This window comes from Cervus elaphus, chromosome 23, assembly GCF_910594005.1.
Source record: "Cervus elaphus chromosome 23, mCerEla1.1, whole genome shotgun sequence".
Lineage (NCBI taxonomy): Eukaryota > Metazoa > Chordata > Mammalia > Artiodactyla > Cervidae > Cervus > Cervus elaphus.
Window position 1 is genome coordinate 73,036,700 of NC_057837.1, and position 15,157 is coordinate 73,051,856.

Genomic DNA, 15,157 nt, shown 5'->3' on the forward strand with positions numbered 1-15,157 from the left:
CCAGAGAGATTTGTTGAGCTGAAAAAGGTGCTTAAAAGAACAGCTGAGCTGGAAAGCACCTCAGAAATCTTTGAGCCTTAATGACTTCCAAACCAGAGTCCAAGGGAACTGTTTACAATATTTCCAAATGATAAGGGAAGTCACACGTCTACTTTTGATAGAGTCTCAAGTTTCTTTACCTCTGTCTGGAATTGGATCAAGTCAAGGTGATAACATGGTTATCACATGCTGTTCAGAAATTCTGATTGGCAAGTTACATGGGTCTTTGAAAAGTTTTTTTTTAATGTGAAAATAATTAGCAGAGGGTAGATTAAATGATGGAAAACATTAATCTTGTCTAACTCCTCATTTCATAAACAGGGAAGCTGAGGTTTAAAGAAGGACGTGACTTGCTAGTCACCCAGCTAGTATGGCAAGCTCTAGAAAACCTGAATTCTTTTCCTGGAACCAGTTACTTCCCTTCTTTCCATTCCAGAGGAGAACCTACGATCAAGAAAATCAAGGGGGATTGGTTGGCTGAGGCAGGAGTGAGATGACTCATCAACTTGCTGTTGCCCTTTCTCTATTCTTGACTTATTCAGCAAATATTTACTGAATGTCCACACTGTTTGGACTCAGAAGAGGTTATAGAGGAAACAGTTATGGCTGCAGACAGTGTCAGGATCTGCTTCCAGGTATGACTTCAGAACCTGGGCCTCCCCCCCCCCACCCCCACCCATTATAAATATAAATGGATAAACAGCTATAACTGAATATCTGCCTTATAAAACCCCCACTACTGTGTCTTCTAATATAGCTAAGTTGGGTCTGAGGACAAGGACGGTCTCATTTTAACATGTACAAATCTTCCTGACACTCAGTAGGGCATGAAATCGGTGCTGTGGTATTGGAAGCACCTGAATTTTATTTTATTTTTTTTGCTCCTGAATTTTAAAACAGGTTTTTTGTTTGTTTTATTTTGGCCATTTCATGTTTCATATGGGATCTTAGTTTCCGGGCCAGTGAACTCCTGCCCCTTGCATTGGAGGCCGGGAGTTTTAACCACTGGATGACCAGGGAAATCCCCACCTGAATTCTAACTGCCACTAACTCTATATCTTTGAGACAGTGATGTTGCTTTCCTTCTCTGGCCCTTAGTTTTAATTATCTATAAACCAGAAACAGTGGCAAAATCATGTGTGGACTTGCTGGCTCGTTCATTTCAAGCGAGAAAGATGATATTGGGAGTTTAGGCTGAAAACGGAATGGACGTTATCATTTCGTTAACTCCCAAACATCTTTACCTCTCCCTCGGCCACTCGTCAACCGTCTGCTTTCGTCGCCCTTTTTTTCACTTTTATTTCTCAACATTCTCCTCTAGAGGGCAAGCAAGCTCTACATTCTGTTGCCATACTTCCGTTCGCCTTCATTGTTTTCTTGCGCGCATGTGCGCACTTCATTTCCGGGCTGACCTACGTTCGTTTGGTACCACGCCTGCGCAATCTCAGCCCCGCCCCCCTCCACCCCGGAAACGCTTCCGCTACAGCCTCTGCAGCCGGTGGACCTTTGCCTCTCTAGGCCGGTAGGGCCTCTCCTCCATGGTCCTGACTGTCAGCACCGTTTCGGTAGCCAGTCGGTGCGGCTGGGCCGCGCTCGGACGCCTCGGATCCTCGAGACCGTAACCGGTGAGTGAACCCCACAGGAGCTCGAGGACGAGCGGGGCCCGAGCAAGCTGGAACGGGCAGGGTTTCCCCTCACGCTGGGAATGGGTCTGTCCGCCCCGTCCTCCCTCCCGCTCCCGGAATGGGCTCGCCGCCTCCATCCCAGTCCCTCCTCCCGGGCGGGGCGACGTTGTCATGGTGACGGCGGGCTGGCTGAGGCCAGGCGTGTGTCCTCGCAGGTGCAGGGGCGGCCCGGGGCCCATGGCGAGGCGGCGGCGCTGACCCGGGCCCGGGCAGCAGCCGGGCCCCGGGGGCCGGCATGGCGGGCCAGTTCCGCAGCTACGTGTGGGACCCGTTGCTGATCCTGTCGCAGATCGTCCTCATGCAGACCGTCTATTACGGCTCGCTGGGCCTGTGGCTGGCGCTGGTGGACGGGCTGGTGCACAGCAGCCCCTCGCTGGACCAGGTGTTCGACGCCGAGGTAGGATCCCCGGGCTGGCGTGGGCGGCGTTTCGGCCTCACCTGGTGGTCTGACACTACCAGGCTCTACACCTGGCTGGACCACCTGACACTGAGGAAGTGACTTCACTTCTCTAAGCCCCAGGATCTCGGGTGCCAAATTGCGGCGAGGGGAATGGGTAAAAGAACATTCGTGGAGGTATGGTGGGAACTGCCTGGACTTTGGAGTCAGGCCTCTGTTTAAGTTACACGTACTAGCTGTGTGACCTGGGGCAAGTATTGTTCTCTCTCTGAACATCACTTTTCCTGTCTGCAAAATCATGAGACCGCTAGCAGGGAGGCCGTGGATTGCAGTACACAGAGCCTGGCTTTGGATTCAGAAATGCTTAGTGTCCAGCCTTTCAGCTGTGGGACTTTGGGCAAGTTGCTTCATCTTTCTGAGCCTGTTTCCTCTTTCGGAATAAAATAATCCTCAGCAAAATGTTATGAGACCCAGAGGGGCCTGGGAATAAGAAAATGCTTTGCAACAGTGTAACGGAGGGCAGAGAAGTGTAAGCTTCACAGAGGCAGATGTGGTATGTAGTATTAAGCCCAGTTCTTGGAACCAGGAGATTTGGGATGGAATCTTTCCTCCTGCTTATCCTCTGTGTAGCCGTTGGGCAACTTATTATCCAAAAAGAGGTAATAGTAAGCGAGTTATTATCCAAAAAAGGTAATGACAACAATAATAATAATTTTATGAGGTTATTGTGAGGATACTATGAGATAATGAACATCACTCTTGCATGCTGAAAGAGTGTAGATGTTCGGTATTTGATAGTACTGTAACAATAGTGGTGGAAGCTGCACACCCACCAGTTGCCTAGTAGTATCCTCTTAGGAGCCTCTGTCCTCCTGAGAAGGAGATGTGGAAATCTGAGGCTTTGTTGAGGAGCTGTCTCAACACACTACCTGAATTCTAGACCGGTAGTTGACAGACCTTTTTGTAAAGGGCAAGATGATAAAGATTTTAGGTCACAGCTACTCAGTTCTGCCATCATAGCACAAAAGCAGCTCTGGACAATACTAAAGTGAATAGGTGTGACTGTGTTTCAATAAAACTTTATTTACAAAATAAGTGCCTGGCCCCTGGGGCCATAGTTTGCTGAGCACTGTTCCAACTTTTATGCCGTTTACTTACTGTGTCACTTTGGACAAGTTACTTAACTTCTTTGGATTTTTATTCCTTCTTTGTAAAATGAGGATGGTGATCCTTTCCTGGCTACTGTGAGGGGTCGGGTGAGATACAGTGATGGATGTCTGTAAAAGCAGCTTGTTAGAAATAGGCCACCATACAGACGAAGTGGCGTGTTAGCTTCTGTGGTCCCGGCATGATGTTTTTTCCTTGGAGGGGGGTCCTGGAGCCTGGGGCTCTGTCAGTTTTCTCCTCCAGCATATTTCCCTTTGTGATTTCCCCCTTAGATCCTGGGCTTTTCCACCCCTCCAGGCCGGCTCTCCACGATGTCCTTCGTCCTCAACGCCCTCACCTGGTGAGTATCACTTTTCCTATCCAGCTTTTGGGGTCTTAGCGCTGGAACTAACTTTCTAAATTCGGACCTGACACAGGCTGGCACTTGATCCTGGGTAGAGGTGGACTAATGTGGGTGGCAGAGACCAGTTCTGGGACTGGCTCCATCATAGGATTTCTTCCACCACTGTTCTGACTTAGCTGGAAAGTTCTTATGTCACTCTGTGCATGCTGCCCCGGGACAGCTTCCCTCTCAGATCACTTCCCTGATGTGGAATGAGGGGAGGATTGGACTGGGAGTCAGGAGCAATGGATTCTATTCTTGGCCCATGTGCCATTAGCCAGGTTCCTTCCCTTCTCTCTGGGCATCCGGTCCTCACTTGTACGCTGAGGACTTGGACTGAGAGGCAGTTTAAGCGAAGTGATTAAGAGCTTAGGCTCTAGAGGCTGACTCACTTGGCTTTGACTCTCAGCTCTACCATTAGTCTAGTGACTGTGGACAAGTTAATCTGTCTAAGCCCCAGTTTCTTTGCCAGTAAAATGAGGCTAATAATATTACCCACCTCATAATGGTAAGGGTTTCACGAGTTCATTCACGGGAGGTACTTAAAACAATGCCTTGCCTGTTGCTGTTCTTGACCTTTCGCTGGAGGGTGAAACTGGTGGGGTGACTGTGACCTGGATTTGGCTCCCAGATATGTTCTGTTTGACTTACCCAATTGTCAACCCATGCAGGGTGTTTAAGATTTTTTTTTCCACTTAATTGAAAATCAGGATATTTTATATTAAAAACCTAGATTTCTGGTGTCTCTTAAGAAAATGGGATGATCAGTTGATTCCAGGCCAGCCTTCTAGCCTGGGGTTTGTCTTGCTGCTGGCCCCACTTTAGATGGAACATGTCTGCTTCGTGGTGCCACAGCCCTCCCTGGTCTCTCGGAGCCCCTTGAGCGGCAGCTGCCCTGATCATCACGCTCATTCTTCTTCCTCCTCCCCCGCCTGACTCACTCTCAGCACTCCCCGCCGGGTTCCTCTGGGCATCTGACAATGTAACCCCTGCCTCGCACTTCTCTCGCTTGCTCCTGACCCCTGTGCTGACATCCTGTGTCCCCACACTCCCCCAGATAAGCTGATCGAAGGCCAGGACAACCCAGTGACAGCTCACTGCCGTCCTCTCCCCACAGTGCCCTGGGCTTGCTGTACTTCATCCGGCGAGGGAAGCAGTGTCTGGATTTCACGGTCACTGTCCATTTCTTTCACCTCCTGGGCTGCTGGCTCTACAGCTCCCGTTTCCCCTCGGCGCTGACCTGGTGGCTGGTCCAGGCTGTGTGCATTGCGCTCATGGCTGTCATCGGGGAGTACCTATGCATGCGGTCGGAGCTCAAGGAGATCCCCCTCAACTCAGCCCCGAAGTCCAGTGTGTAGTGTCGGGTCCTTTGGACACCCTGCTGGGCACTTGACCACCCTTCCAACCCCTTGGGCTGCTCGGACCACCAGATGAGGTCCAGCCCAGGCCTGAGAGGAACCCGGGAAATGTGAAGTCTTGGTTGGTGTTGGGGAGAGAGTGAGGCCCCCGTCAAGAAGGTGGGTAGCGGGCAGGATGAGAGCTGCAAGAACCACTTCTGTCCACAGAAGCCTTGGTGTCTGGGAGGTCAGCGTGGGCACCTCTTTCAGGGTCATAGCAGAATTGGAACCATGTCATTCTTGAGCCACCATACCTGTCACCAGCCTGTTATTTTAAAAAGGAAAAAAAAAATCAAAGATATCTGATCAGAGCAAACCACTCTTCTAGCCATCTGTCTTACCTCCTGGGACAGCCATTACATACCTTTGCCACGTTGCCCTGACTGCAGCTGTTCAGTTGGAACAACCCTTGGTTTCTGGATCCAGAGCCACAGAAAGAGATGTAGGTGCCCAGTAAGTAGCAGGCTGCTGTCAGGCAGAGAATGGCAGGTGGAGGCATCAAGCAGGAAAAAAAAAAAACCCCCAAAACGCACAGCCGGTGTCCTGCTGCACACACACGCGCACACACCCCTGAACCCGTGACTGTCTTCCGGTTCTCTCTGCTGGGTCCCCACGCTGCTGCCGGCTTTCCACATAGCGGGCGGAGGACCCAGAGAAGAATCCCAGCATCGCTGTCCGTCTCGTGTTTGACCTGGCGTCACAGCCTGTTCTCTAGGAATGACCGGGCTTTCCGGCTCCCACAGACCTCCGTTCTGGCGGTACTTCCGTCTTCCCGCCTTATTTGGAATCCCACAGTGGGAGGGAACCGTGAGCGCCCAGACCCAGGGAGCCCAGCCTTGCAGCTTGAGGTGTACTTGATTGTACCATAGGAGATAGGAATTTGCTACCAAGCTGTTTCTTAGAGGTGGAGTGTCCTCTGTGAGGGGGCTTGCAGCTGCCCTTCCTGTGTACATAAATACAGTATTTTCCACGGTTCTGCCTGTGCTTTATTTTATAATGCCATGCTTGGGACTGGGAGGGGTCAGCACAGTCAGACATTCATGAGAGCCAGGAGCTAGAAAGAATTATTAGGCCACCTTTTTTTTTTTTTTCCTTCTTGAGCCCAAGTGTTCCTCCAGTTGGTTAAAACATGGAGTGCGGGGAACTCCTGTGTCCCAGCCCCACCTGTAGCCTTCTCCGCTTCACCTTGGTGAACCACCATGACTCGGGATGCCTTTCCCACTTGCCAGTGATTTCTGACTGTGCCCAGTGAAACTTCCTCACGGAAACCTAACTGCTGCTCCCCGCGGGCCCTCCGCAGCCTCCCTGAGCGAGCTGACGAAGTTCCTCTTTCAGATTTAGGGCTACAGATGGAAACTTGTGCTGTCTCCCCCAGAAGCCTTTCCAGCCTCCTGGCTGCCAGTCCTGCAGGATAGGCTGGAGGCTGACAGGATGAAAGCTGAAGCGTGAACATGCCCAGGCAGAAGCTGGGCAAAGGCTTGGGTGAAGCGCCTAAGGCACAGGGCGCCCTGGCCAAGCGGGGAGGGAATGGGTTGTTAATGGGCCTCTAATCCTGGCTGCAGAGTCCACGAGGTGAGACCGGGCTGAGATGGCTTCCCCTGCATCGGTAGGTTTCCCCCAGACACCAGAGACTACAGGCAGGTGACTCCCTTCAGCGGAAAGCCTCAGAGCCCTCACATCACGTGGCCGGCTGTGGTGGCACCCGTCTTTGGGACTTTCCCACAGGGCTTGTGATGCCGCACGTCTTCTCTGATGACAGGTCTCTGCCCCCAGAGTGTCAGTTGAATCTTTTTTGGAAACTGCCCGAAGTCAGGGGAGCCAATGTGTTTTTTTTTTTTTTTAAATAATATATGAGTAAGCTGCAACTTGACTAAGATGTTGATGAATTCTAAAGTGACAAAGCAGTGTCTAGAGGCAAGTTCCAGAGAGGAAGTAATAGCATCCCCTGAGTACAGGAGATGTCCAACAGTAGACTAAGTCTGTACGTCTCCTTGCTCACTTAATCTCCCCAGCAACCCTCAGAAGTAGGAAGTATTCTGACTTTCCCTGACGGTCCTGTAGTTAAGACTCTGCACTCTCAGTGCAGAGGGCACGGGTTTGATCCCTGGTTGGGGAACTAGGGTCCCATATGCTGCTTGGTGTGACCGACAAAAAAAGAAGAAGTAGGAAAAACCATCTGTGTCTTACAGATGAGGAAACTAAGGAACTTGCCCAAGGTTATGTTAGGGGCTGGCCGACCAGGATTTGGGTTTCGGTATTAATTAATAAACTCATTCTGAAGACATTAATAGTCAAGAATGTTTACATTCTTATTGGTTAAACAATCTGTACTTTGTACTTTCTCATCCTACTGTATTGTTGTAAATACTAAGGATGTAAAATGCATTGTAAATATTACTTGTTTTCCAAGAAAAACTAATAGGCAGTACATTAAACACGGCCACAGATTTTCAAGTGAACATGAGGATGTCGGAAATGTTTTTATTTCCAAAGGATAAAGAAGAATACCTAGATCAGAAAGTTACCTCCACCCCCCACTGAGTCGGTGTAGCTCTTGACTTTGTAGGGGTGTGATGGCTAGACACCCCGTTCTTCTCCCCGTTCACTACTCAACTCCAGCTGTTTGGAGAGAGAAGTGGAAGGTAGGACATAGTGGCGCTCACAGACTGGTTTATGACCCGAAAGAAGGGTGGTAGGGGAGACAGGGGTGTCTGACTCCGAGGCTGCCGCCAACCCCTCGTTCTGGGTAGGCCTGTCCAGATCAGAGCCAAACGGGGGCCAGAATGGCATGGGGGGGAGAGGGGGCAGGGAAGCTCCAGGTCCCCTTGAGTCTTATGGGAGGGACAATTTAGACAGGTTAGCTTCCCCTGGAAGGTGAGTCTGACACTGTCTTCAGTGACTCCCCGGATCAGGGTAGCTTCCTCCTGGCATCCCCAGAGGGCAGTTGGCATGTAGCCCAGGGACCAGAGAGCCTTAGGGGCCAGGGGAGTAGGGGCCAATTCTGGGCCCAAAAGAGAGGGGCCTTGTGGAGGGGGAATTCAAAGCTGCTGCCTTGGGGGGCTTCCCTGGTGGTTCGTGACTGAGACTCCATGCTCCCAAGGCAGGGGGCTCAGGTTTGGTCCCTGGTGGAGGAGCTAGATCCCACATGCTGCTAAAGACCTGGCTCGGCCAAATTAAAAGTGCATATGTATTTTTTAAAAGCTACTGTCTTGCTTGAGGTTTTCTGTAGGAAAGTAGCAAAGGGTGATGAAACAGCCCTGAGACAAGGGGGTAGAGAGAGCGAGCTGAGAGCTTTAATCCTTGTCCTGCCTACCTGGCCAAGCCAGGGAGAATTCTAGGGGCCTGATGTTAGAAGACTTTAGAGAGCGGCTGTGGAGTGCCCGGTTAAGTCCTGGAGTCCCATTGCTACCTGTGAGACCTTGGACAAGCTACTTAACCTTCCCTGGGTTGAACTTCGTGGGTTTTTGTGAGGGTTCAGCGAGATGTCATATGTAAAGCACTGTGCCTGTGTAAGAAGTGATTCATGAATCTGAACAGTTAGGATTAAGGCACCACGACCCCTTCCCATTTTACAGAGGAGACCCCTTTCTTCGGAGCCTTGGCTGTTAGATGGGGGACAGGCCTGTGCCCATAAGTACAGCAACAAAGCACTGAGCTGCTATGTGCCGTGGGCTGTAAAGTGACACATTTCTAACTTAATCCAGTGACGTTGGCACCATTGTTTTCCCCATTTTGCAGACAATGAAACTGAGGCTTAGGAATAAATAGCTTTCCTCAGCATCAAACAGCTGATGAGAAGCCAGGCCTGTCTGCCTCAGCAACCTCGTCCCCATTTCATATTCCAATCATGTTTAAATAGTTCATGGCCCACATTGGGAGAAGGGCAGCCTCCAGGATCCAGATGCTATTTTAGCAAAAGGTTGTGAACTTGAACATAAGGTTGGCTTTTTAAACAAGCAGCTGGTTCCCTAAAGGTGGGCAGTTAGCCAACTGCCCATAAGTGAGAAACAGGGCCAGTACTGGCCTTGGGGCTTTATTATGGCACGGAGGCATGGAAAAAAGGCCAAACGTTCAACATCCCGCAAGCTAATTTCAGCTATATCAAGCCTGATTTGCTCAGAGCCCTCTGGAATGGCTCTTAGTATTCCTCTTTTTATAAACAGATGAAATAGGCTCTGAGAGATCATGTGACTTGTTACAAATTCAGACACTTAACATTTTCCCCTAGTTAACTGTTGGGTAGCCGTTTCTCCTATAGTCAGTTTATCTCCGAGATCATTTGCAGCATCCTGCCCAAATCAGGATCAGGATCTAACTGATCCCTGAAGAGGAGCCTCAGGTTGAGGTCGTTAAAGAAAAGGAGAATGGTAGTGGGGAGACCCTGGTTCTGGGATCATGGGAGGCGGGTTGCCTGAGCCTAAATGCCAGCAGGTAGAAGGGATAAGGCTCCAAGGAGCGAACTGCTGGGAGTTATTCACATGCACGAGGCCTGCATCCTGCCTCCCCCTGCAGCACACTGGCCACACTGGGTCCCAGCCAGCCTAGGCACACAGGCTCCTGTCTGCTCACTCGATGGCCTCTCCATGGGCCAGTCAGGCCCAGCTCTAGCTCCCAGTTGGGCAAAGCAGGAGTTGCCAATCTTCCTTAGGCTCAGGGCTTTTCATCCCCTACGTGGGGCTCCCTGGGGGAAGATTGGAATGAAGATTAGCATAGCCCCCCTTGCCCCCAGGGTTGGTTGGTTGATTTGGGAGCTTGTTGCTCTGATTGCTTGCTGATAGCCCACTGGACAGAAGGTTACTTGAAGTTTGACAGAATGGAAGGCACTTGGGAGGAAAGGTTGAGTAGAAGGTTGATGGGATTGATGATGCTGGGCAAGGGAGTCGAAATGGGGAGTACCCAGGAGTCAGGCTGGATTGTGGGCTGAGTGGGTGTATAGCTTGAGGTGGGGGTTGCAGGAATGGAAGGTGCATGGAGGGAGAGGGGCGGGATGCCCGGGACGGGAACTCTGCACCTGGTGACCACAGGTGGAGGGCAGTGAGGTACAGAGTGGTCCCATGCCAGGCTGTCTGCGGTGGCTTGGTTTCTGCTGATGCCCACCCCAGGGATACTCAGTCATGGTGCTGGGCCCCAGTGGGGAGGAGGGGTGTGAACCTGTGGATTCAGTGGGAGCCTCTCCTGTCCTTCCCCCTCCCTCCCAATCTGAGGGTCTCCATCACTGCCCTGACTCCCTGGGGGTGGGGTTGGAGGCTCTGCGCCCCTCGGTGGCCCTGCTGCTTTCCCGAGGGCGCCTGCCTGCCTCCAGGGGCAGATAGGGGATGACGGTCTTCATCCAGAGAAAGCCTGGGCCCCCTCGGTTTTCCTCTCCCTAATGGCACATTCAGGGCCCTGTGGCTCCTACAGACAGCGGGGGTGACTCCGACCAGATGTGGGGTTGGAGGATGGATGTGCTGTGTCTGTTACATGGGAGCAGTGAGACAAAAAACCAATTCCCAGCCTGACTGGTGCTTCCCGTGACCCAGGAGGGGCACAGTTGGCATTTCCAGCTGACATCTACTGACATCCGGCTGTGTGATATTCAGGGCATAACGCACGTGTTTGACGGGCTGGATGCTGTGTTGTCCCTTTTCCCCTTCGGGAGGTGGAATGGGGAGCAGCCAGGAGATCTGGTTTAGAGGTCTTACTGTGCCACTTCCCAGGACCGTCTTGGAGCCGCAGTGGTTTCCTCCTCTCCTAGCCTCACAGGGTCATTGTGAGGCACCCGCCAGCCAGGAAGCACGCAAACGTTCCCCTTCTATGACTTCATGGAGTGCCAGCTCAGGAGGCCGGCTTGCGGAGTGGGGGAGGGGAACAGCCCACTGGCTTCTTTGTTCCGGGTTCTACACTGACGTCAGGGACCTGGGGATAGACTGAGATTACCCTGAAGTAGTGGTTCACACCCCCACCCCCAGCCCTTACCTTGTTGGAGAGACTTTCCTCCATCCTGTCCAGCCCCAGAAAAACAGGCAGAGCCAGTGGCATATAGGAGATTTTATTTGTAGACTCACGAATTCTCCCGCCCTTCCCTCCCGGTCCATGATTGTGCCATCTCCCGCACACCTCGGGCTCCCGGGCTCCCGTCCAAGGTCACACCTGCGAGCAGAGACCTCAGCGTCAGTCGGGAGTTAAGACCGCCCCCAGGGGGCGCTGCGGGCCAGGGAGAGGGCTCGGGGCCCGGGGCGCTGCGGTGTCGGGCCCATAGGAGATGCCAGCTTTGCTGATGGGGCAGCCTCCTTTCAGCTGGACTCCCAGGCCCCTCACCCTCTTCCTTTCTTGGAAACTCAGCGAAGGGGCTGAAGTATTTCTTTTGTTAAGGAACTTTTTGTTCAGAGTAAATCCTATTTGTGGTTGGTGGTGGTGCTGGTGGTGCTTTAGTCCCTAAGTGGTGTCTGACTCTTTAGGACCTCATAGCCCACCATGCTCCTCTGTCCATGGTCTTTCCCAGGCAAGAATACTGGAGTGGGTTGCCATTTCCTCCTCCAGGGGATCCTCCCGACCCGGGGATTGAACCCAGGCCTCCTGCATTGGCAGGGGACTCTTTACCGTCAAGCTACCAGGGAAGTCCAAGTCTTATTTGAGGCATGAATAAATACAATAGAGTGTAGATCAAAGAGGGGATGGGATGCAGCAGAGCCCTACTTGACCTCTCCCTCTCCCCTCTTCCCCCCACATTTGGAAATCCTTGGACTCATTTCTCAATGAGATTCTGAACCACAGCAATTTGGTCCCTCCCAGGCCTCTAGGCAACGGATACCCCGCCTCAGGACCACGTTCCCAGTGTCGTCCTCCTCCAGAGTCCCTGCTTGGGTCCTGAGAGGCCCACTGCCCTGCTGCATGGCTTTGGTCAACGGCTTCCGCCTCTCTGGGCTTCCCTCTCTGGGCGGAAGATCGGGCCTCCCAGCACCGCCAGCCACAGCCCCCAAGACTCTGGACCCTACGTCCTGGCTCTGGGCCCAGCTCGGGGCCAGCGTTCCACCCTGGCCTGGCGGTGGTGGTGTCACACCTTGTACAGATGGACCATCGGCAGCTCCAATGATGCCGAGCAGAAGCGGGTGCAGCAGCGCTTGACCCAGCGCAAGGCGGAGGATCTGCACATCACCCGGGGCCCCGGGAGGTGGACTCGTGTGGGCAGCCCCTCAAACCAGACCCGCTGGTTCGCTCTTTCCGGCTGTTTGGCACCCTCTGTGGGAGTTCTGCCCTGGGGGGTCTTCAGGAAGATGACTCGGGGGTCCCCAGTGGGTGGCTGCCCTGTCTGGGCTCCGGGACCGGTGGTCAGGCTGTGACCCTGCGATGCCATCGGGGCCTCAGGCTCCATCTGCTCCTCTTTCTGTGGCATAGCTTCCTGTGCCCTGGGCCTCGGCCCCTCAGGTTCCTCAGGCTCCTCAGGCTCCTCAGGCTCTCCTGTGGGCTTTAAGTTCTTGGAGTCCAGTTTCTGGTAGGAACACCCAGCCTCCTCCTGGAGCGCTTTGTTATTTTGTTCCACTTCATCACAGACATTGTCGTACCTGGCCGGGAGAGGAACAGTGGTCAGCAGCATAGGACCAAGGCTCTGGTCCTCCACTAGCCCCGAGACACCTGCGCTGCCGCCGCCTCAGGGGGCCGGTCAGGAAAGCCACGGAGAACCCGGAAAGAAGCTTCTCCAGCACTCAGAGGCCTTTGCCTGGGGGCAGGGGACGCGGTGACAAACGCTGGCAGAAGGGACGTGAAAGGCTAGAAAAGCCTTTGGCGACGGCTAGTAGTTAGGACACTAGAAACGCGTCTTACCTGCATCGGCCCCTAGATTAGGGCTCTGCCTGTCTGGATTTCAGTTGACAGAGTGGACTGGTCCAGTTTTTTTTTTTTTCTTCTTTTTAATTGTTTTCTTGTTCCAAGACATCTTAGAAAGTAGCTCCAGTGACCCCCCCCCCGCCCCCCATCCCACCTCACTTCTGGAGGGGAAGGATAGCTTCCTCTCAACAACACAGTTGGGGCTTGGGGCCAGTTAGGGCTGGCTCTGTAAAAAGGGTTGAAAAACTCTGGGCCTGATGATCCTGACCCTTTGGACTCGGTGTTTCCTGATCTCCTGTATCGAGGGAGGAACTTGGAGGAAACCAGAGTGGGGAGTTCACCAGAGGTGTTAGACTTTCCAAAAGGGTATCTGTCACAGACTGAAGTCCTCTGCAACCGTGGCCGCCCCGTCCTAGCTGAGCACGGTGTGGGGAGGGAGAGGCCTCACGCTCAAGGTTAGACAATACTGAGGATAGTCACGGCCACCACTGTTCGGGGGCCCACCTGGTGTCAGGCCCAGGACCCTCACCACAGTCCTGCAAGGCAGAAGGCGGCTTGGAAGACACAGGCTTTGGAGACACACTGCGGTTCAGACTTGCTTCTGCCTCTTACCGTCTGTGTCATTTGGGGCAAGAAAGGTGTCCTGTCAGAGCCTTAGTTCCCTCATCTGAAAACTGAGATATTTCTGTCTACCTAGTAGGGTTTTTATGGAGAGTAGATTAGGTGGGGAAATGCTCTGCAGGGTACCTGGCCCTTGAGGAGTGAAAGTGAAAGTCGCTCCGTCGTGTCCGACTCTTTGTGACCCCATGGTCTATACAGTCCATGGAATTCTCCAGGCCAGAATACTGGAGTGAGTAGCCTTTCCCTTCTCCAGGGGATCTTCCCAACCCAGGAATAGAATCCAGGTCTCTTGCCTTGCAGGCAGATTCTTTATCAACTGAGCTATCAGGGAAGCCCTTAGCAGGTGCCTTATAAACGTCAGCTTTCTTAGCATCCATGTGAAGTGGGAGGGAGCTTGGCCTCAGCAGGATGACTAGTCTGTGGGTGGTGATGACTTGGGAGGGGCAGGAGGAGGGCCCGCTTGCTCAGAGCCCCAGGTGGTAGTACCATGACTGGATGATTATGACCATGCTTATGACAACAGCTCTGATTTCAGCTGGGAACAGTTTCAAATCCTAGCTCTGCCACTTAGCAGTTCAGTTAATGGAACAAGTTACAGCATCTCTTGAGCCCCAACTACCCATCATTAAAACAGGGCTACTAAATGACTCCCTTTCTCCCAGAGCCTTGTCAAAATGAGGGTTTCTAAACTCCTTAGCTCAGTGCCTGTTCCTAGTAAAGACGGCTATTGGGCCCATGATGGGGGCCATGGGCAGGCCAAGCTCACCCAGAGGAGATCCCCAGGATCTTTGGAACCCTGAGCAGTGAATTCCAACACCTTCTGGCCAGGTTATACAGTTCTTGGATCCGAGGGTTCGAGCTTTTGAGCAGCTTCAAGAGCGACAAGTGTTTTAATACCTGCCAGGATGAAGAACCAGAAAAAAAAAAACAAACCAAACAAACATGGAAGCTTCAGCTTTCTTGGGATAGCCTCCCAACCCCCACCTGGAGCTTGGCTCAGCTCAGCTCAGGGCGAGGCCGGTTGAGTCCTTCCGGCTCCCTTGTGGCAGCCCCGAGCAGCAGAGTGTGGGGGCTCAGGCTCTCTTTATGGGCACCCAAACGAGGCGTCTCACCATTTTAAGTCGGTTCCGCTCGATTACTTTGCTGACAGGCTGATGTATCTTGTCCTGTGGTTCCTTAGCTTGCATCTGACAGAGAGAGGGAAGGAGCCGGGTGGGGGGAAGTGCTAACACAGGATGAGCCCCTGAACGCCCAGTAATGCCTCTCCACTGGGCTTGGGTAGACTGCGATTTTTGTCACCTTGGTTTGGGGTGGAAATGGGGAGCCCGTTCTGACTCTCCTGACCCCCCTTCACCTTTCCCCCTCCCCCTAGATGGAAAGGCCCCCACCCTGGGCATGGTTGGACACTTTGTTGAGACCTCCACTAGATCCAGTCCCAAGTCCAACCTTGGAAACCTTATTCTTGGGCCTCTTCTTTGTCGATGGACGCATGCTGGAGCTGTGGCACATCCCGGCCCTGCCTGCGCCCTGTCTGCCCCCCGCTCAGCCCACACTCAGGCGGGGCGTCAGGATGCTTGTGCTGGTGCTCCCAGGGCGGGGGGCTGTGACATCACTGAAATGTGTGACAGTGGCGGGGCTGGGTCTCCAAGGAGTGTGTGTGTGGCAG

At 52.9% G+C, this 15,157-nt stretch overlaps 2 protein-coding genes across 7 annotated transcripts in view; one reads left to right on the forward strand and one right to left on the reverse strand.

Moving 5' to 3' along the window:
- The first annotated feature begins 1,502 nt into the window (after nt 1-1,502).
- The window catches only part of SYS1 (SYS1 golgi trafficking protein), a 31,363-nt gene continuing 17,708 nt past the window's right edge, over nt 1,503-15,157 (forward strand). For 2 of the 6 annotated variants that reach the window (XM_043882760.1, XM_043882759.1), the window contains exons 1-3: nt 1,505-1,664; nt 1,880-2,121; nt 3,561-3,628. In XM_043882760.1, coding sequence (XP_043738695.1) covers nt 1,960-2,121; nt 3,561-3,628 — 230 coding nt within the window. In that variant the 5' untranslated portion in view covers nt 1,505-1,664; nt 1,880-1,959. Of the gene's footprint in view, nt 1,665-1,863; nt 2,122-3,560; nt 3,629-4,727; nt 6,043-15,157 lie in introns of those variants that run through there. The other 4 variants (XM_043882756.1, XM_043882762.1, XM_043882757.1 and 1 more) reach the window with 4 other exon arrangements.
- TP53TG5 (TP53 target 5) lies at nt 11,107-15,000 on the reverse strand. The gene is made up of 5 exons (XM_043884174.1): nt 14,938-15,000; nt 14,604-14,678; nt 14,258-14,388; nt 12,107-12,608; nt 11,107-11,196 (listed from the first exon to the last, which is right to left on the reverse strand). The coding sequence occupies exons 1-5, from the start codon at nt 14,998-15,000 to the stop codon at nt 11,191-11,193; spliced, it is 777 nt and encodes a 258-aa protein (XP_043740109.1). The 3' UTR covers nt 11,107-11,190.